Source organism: Sorghum bicolor, chromosome 2 (genome assembly GCF_000003195.3).
Source record: "Sorghum bicolor cultivar BTx623 chromosome 2, Sorghum_bicolor_NCBIv3, whole genome shotgun sequence".
NCBI lineage: Eukaryota > Viridiplantae > Streptophyta > Magnoliopsida > Poales > Poaceae > Sorghum > Sorghum bicolor.
In genome coordinates this window covers 1695611-1698798 of record NC_012871.2, presented here as the reverse complement: position 1 = coordinate 1698798, position 3188 = coordinate 1695611, and the positions used below count along the sequence as shown (strand labels likewise).

At 47.3% G+C, this 3188-nt stretch overlaps 1 protein-coding gene across 1 annotated transcript; it reads left to right on the top strand.

The window, feature by feature from the left end:
• Positions 472–2807, top strand: LOC8084290 (UPF0481 protein At3g47200). Its single transcript, XM_021452663.1, has 3 exons — positions 472–743; positions 1064–1922; positions 2025–2807. The coding sequence occupies exons 1-3, from the start codon at positions 704–706 to the stop codon at positions 2650–2652; spliced, it is 1527 nt and encodes a 508-aa protein (XP_021308338.1). The 5' UTR covers positions 472–703; the 3' UTR covers positions 2653–2807.

The window sequence follows — 3188 nt, the reverse complement described above, 5'->3', positions numbered from 1 at the left end:
CGACAAACCTCATGCAAGACCCTTCAACACTGTATGTTCTCTATGATTTGAGGCCTTGTCTAGGTGAAAAGTTTTTTAATATCGTAATATTTTCATTTATATTTATAAACAAATTATATAATTAATTATTTTTTATCTATATTTAATACATTATTCATATGTCGTAAAATTTGACGTAATGAGAAATCTTAAATTTCTTTTGAATATTGAATACAATTAAGGCCTTGTTTAATTTCTTTGTGAAAACTTTTCAGGCACTTTCGTATGTAGCAATTATTGTCCAATTATGAACTGGTTTAAAAGATTCGTCTCGTAAATTATAAGTAGTTATTTTTTATTTATGTTAATATTCTATAAATGTGTCGTAAGATTTGATATGATGAAGAATTTTGATATGGTGTGATGGAGAATCTGTAAAATTGGAATATATATATCCCATCCTTATCCAAGAGGTAGATGCCGGCGAAAGCAAGTTGCAGCAACCCTGCCCGTCCTGCTTTTGATAAGGATGGGACGATGTTCCATAATTGGGAATGGAGTGAGTGATACACCGGGTAATACAGTAATATAGAGTCAGTCTTGGCCTAAATTAGTAGGGACCGGGGAGTGATAGTGTGTTGTCTCTCTATGTCCGTCCGTCCGTCTTCCTCCTCAGTCCAGCTTATGAGAGCCCACCCATCGCCTCTCCTCCAAGTACTCATCCATGTCAGGCGCGCTTGCACATCCGGCTTCGTCGTCACAAGGTGCGTATAGCTAGCTTCACCGGCCCTACTTATTGCTACTGTGTATGCGCATCCCATATAGTAGTATATGTGAAGAATCTACAAAATTGCTTGCCTCTGCTGGTATCAAATTAGTTTAATAAATCTTGCTTTAGGAAAAATTCCTTTAGCAAGTTTCGATTCAAAAAAGTTAGAATAGAGATGACTGCAGATTGTAAAAGTAATTATGAGGATAGATGCAGACCTTCTTCTTTTAATAATTGAATTTAGAACAGAGATGACTGCAGATTGTAAAAGTAGATGAATGCCGGCTTTATATTATTATATACACATGCGCGCAGATCATCAGCAAATGTGTGCGAATTCCAATTCCAACAGTGGTGACCAGAACGACGACGACGACTACGTCGTTGATAGCCACATCGTCGAACTCTCCAAGATCATCGATCGTGAAATACGTAGCAACACCTGGAAAAGTAGGTCATCTCATTCAGAGACGATCTTTCGTGTGCCCAAGCCCAACAACGAGAATGCTGGCGACAGGATGATGAGCACATACCAGCCGGCATTCCTATCCATAGGACCATACCACGTCAACGCCACTGAAGAAATGCGACGCAATGAACAGGGCAAGCTTTCTGCGCTGGACCAGTGCATCCCGCGAGGTAGCCGGCCATCGGTTCTTGAGTACACCCAGGCAGTGAAATCCATGGAGGCCGAGGCGAGGCGCTGCTATGAAGGCGACGTCGGGATGGACTCCAACGCGTTCTGCAGGATGCTGCTGCTTGATGCAGTCCAACTGATACTGCTGTTGGAATTCTTCGGCGGTTTTTTCGCGGCGGACGACGACGACGACGAAGCTGCATCTCCGTCGTCGTCTCCATGTCAACAAGCAGCAGGTTGCAGAATTAGAACTCGGGACACGATCATGACCGTTCATGACCTCATGATGCTGGAGAACCAGATCCCGTTCTTCGTGGTCGAGAAGATATACGAGCTTCAGAATGGGAATAATGCTGCTGCCATGAGACCCGTCCGTAGGCTAGCCTGGGAAGCCATCAGGAACATGGTTGGTGGAGTCCCGTCGTCGGCGCCCAACGACAACGACCTTCACTTGCTGGAGTTCCAGCATTTGGTCCATGTGTGCCATGTCTATTTGAAGCCAACGTGCCTAAACATTGATGCGCCCACGGAGATTCTGTAAGTATATATATTTATTTATTAATTAGTAATTTGTAAGAGCAATGTACTGCTGCCTTGAATGATATATTTCTGAAGGAATATAATAATGAATTCGATCAGGAACAAGAAGACGGCGGGCAAGTACGGAAGATTCCGGCGAGCTACGGAGTACTACGAGGCCGGCGTGACGTTCCGGCGGTGGTGCTCGTCGGAAGCGGGATCGCAGCGCCGCCGCCGGCGGCCCGTGCTCGACGTGGCGTTCAACAACGGAGTCCTGTCAGTAGCGCTGCAGGACATCCACGAGAATACCGGCTACATCCTCCGGAACGTCCTGGCGTACGAGCAGAAGTACAACCGGACGGCGATGAGCCCCGACACCAGCTACGTCACGGCGTACGTGGTGTTCATGTCGCAGCTCCTGGGCAGCGCCGAGGACGTGGCGCTGCTGTCGAGGCACGGGGTCATGGAGCACCTGCTCGGCGACGACGGCGAGGTGTGCGCGCTCTTCCGGGGCCTCGCTGACGGCCTCGCCTTCGACCCCGTCAGCGACCACTACCTGAGTCCGGTCGAGGTGGCGCTGCAGGATCACTGCCGCCACCGCCGCTACAGGTGGCGCGCCTGGATCGTCAGGCACCGCTTCAGCAACCCGTGGCTGGTGGCGGCGTGGCTCTTCGGTGGCTCTGCTGTGCTGTGCACCATCGTCCAGACAGTCTTTACTGTACTCTCTTACCTGCAGCAACCACACTAGGAGCCTGTTTTCATGTCGTTTTAGCCAACAGTATTTTTCATTATAAAAAATCAGCGAACAATACTTTTTGTTTGTCTTATAAGCTGTATTTTTTTAGACAAGCAAACAATATTTTTCACTCATAATAAATCAGCAAAAACAAAGTTTTTTTTGAAGTCAACGGGGGAAACATTCTCCACCTGATTTCATATATTGGCCCAAAACGGCCTGTTATATAATTTCTGTTTTACAAAACATTTTGTACAAAAGGCTGCAAAACCAAAGATACACCGAAAGGGAGAGAAACGAACAACGCTAAGCACAAGAGCTCTTCAACGATGCCTCCAGGGAGGTGAATGACGCCGCAGCGTAATCATCGTCAGCCAAGCCTAAGGAGGAGACTCCGCAGGGGTTTGGCAAGGCTTTCACCCGATCCTTATGCCGAGGTGTTGAGCAGATCAAACTAGGAGACGGCGGCAACAGGTTCTTCAATGACGCCTTCAGAAAGGAGACTTGTCACTGGCCCAGACGGATGTGAGCTAGGCTTTCGCCCAGAA

Coding starts and splice junctions, on each gene's coding strand:
- LOC8084290 (XM_021452663.1), top strand. CDS start 704: ATGTCAGGCGCGCTTGCACATCCGGCTTCGTCGTCACAAG. Junction 744..1,063: donor TCCGGCTTCGTCGTCACAAG/GTGCGTATAGCT, acceptor ACATGCGCGCAG/ATCATCAGCAAATGTGTGCG. Junction 1,923..2,024: donor GATGCGCCCACGGAGATTCT/GTAAGTATATAT, acceptor GAATTCGATCAG/GAACAAGAAGACGGCGGGCA.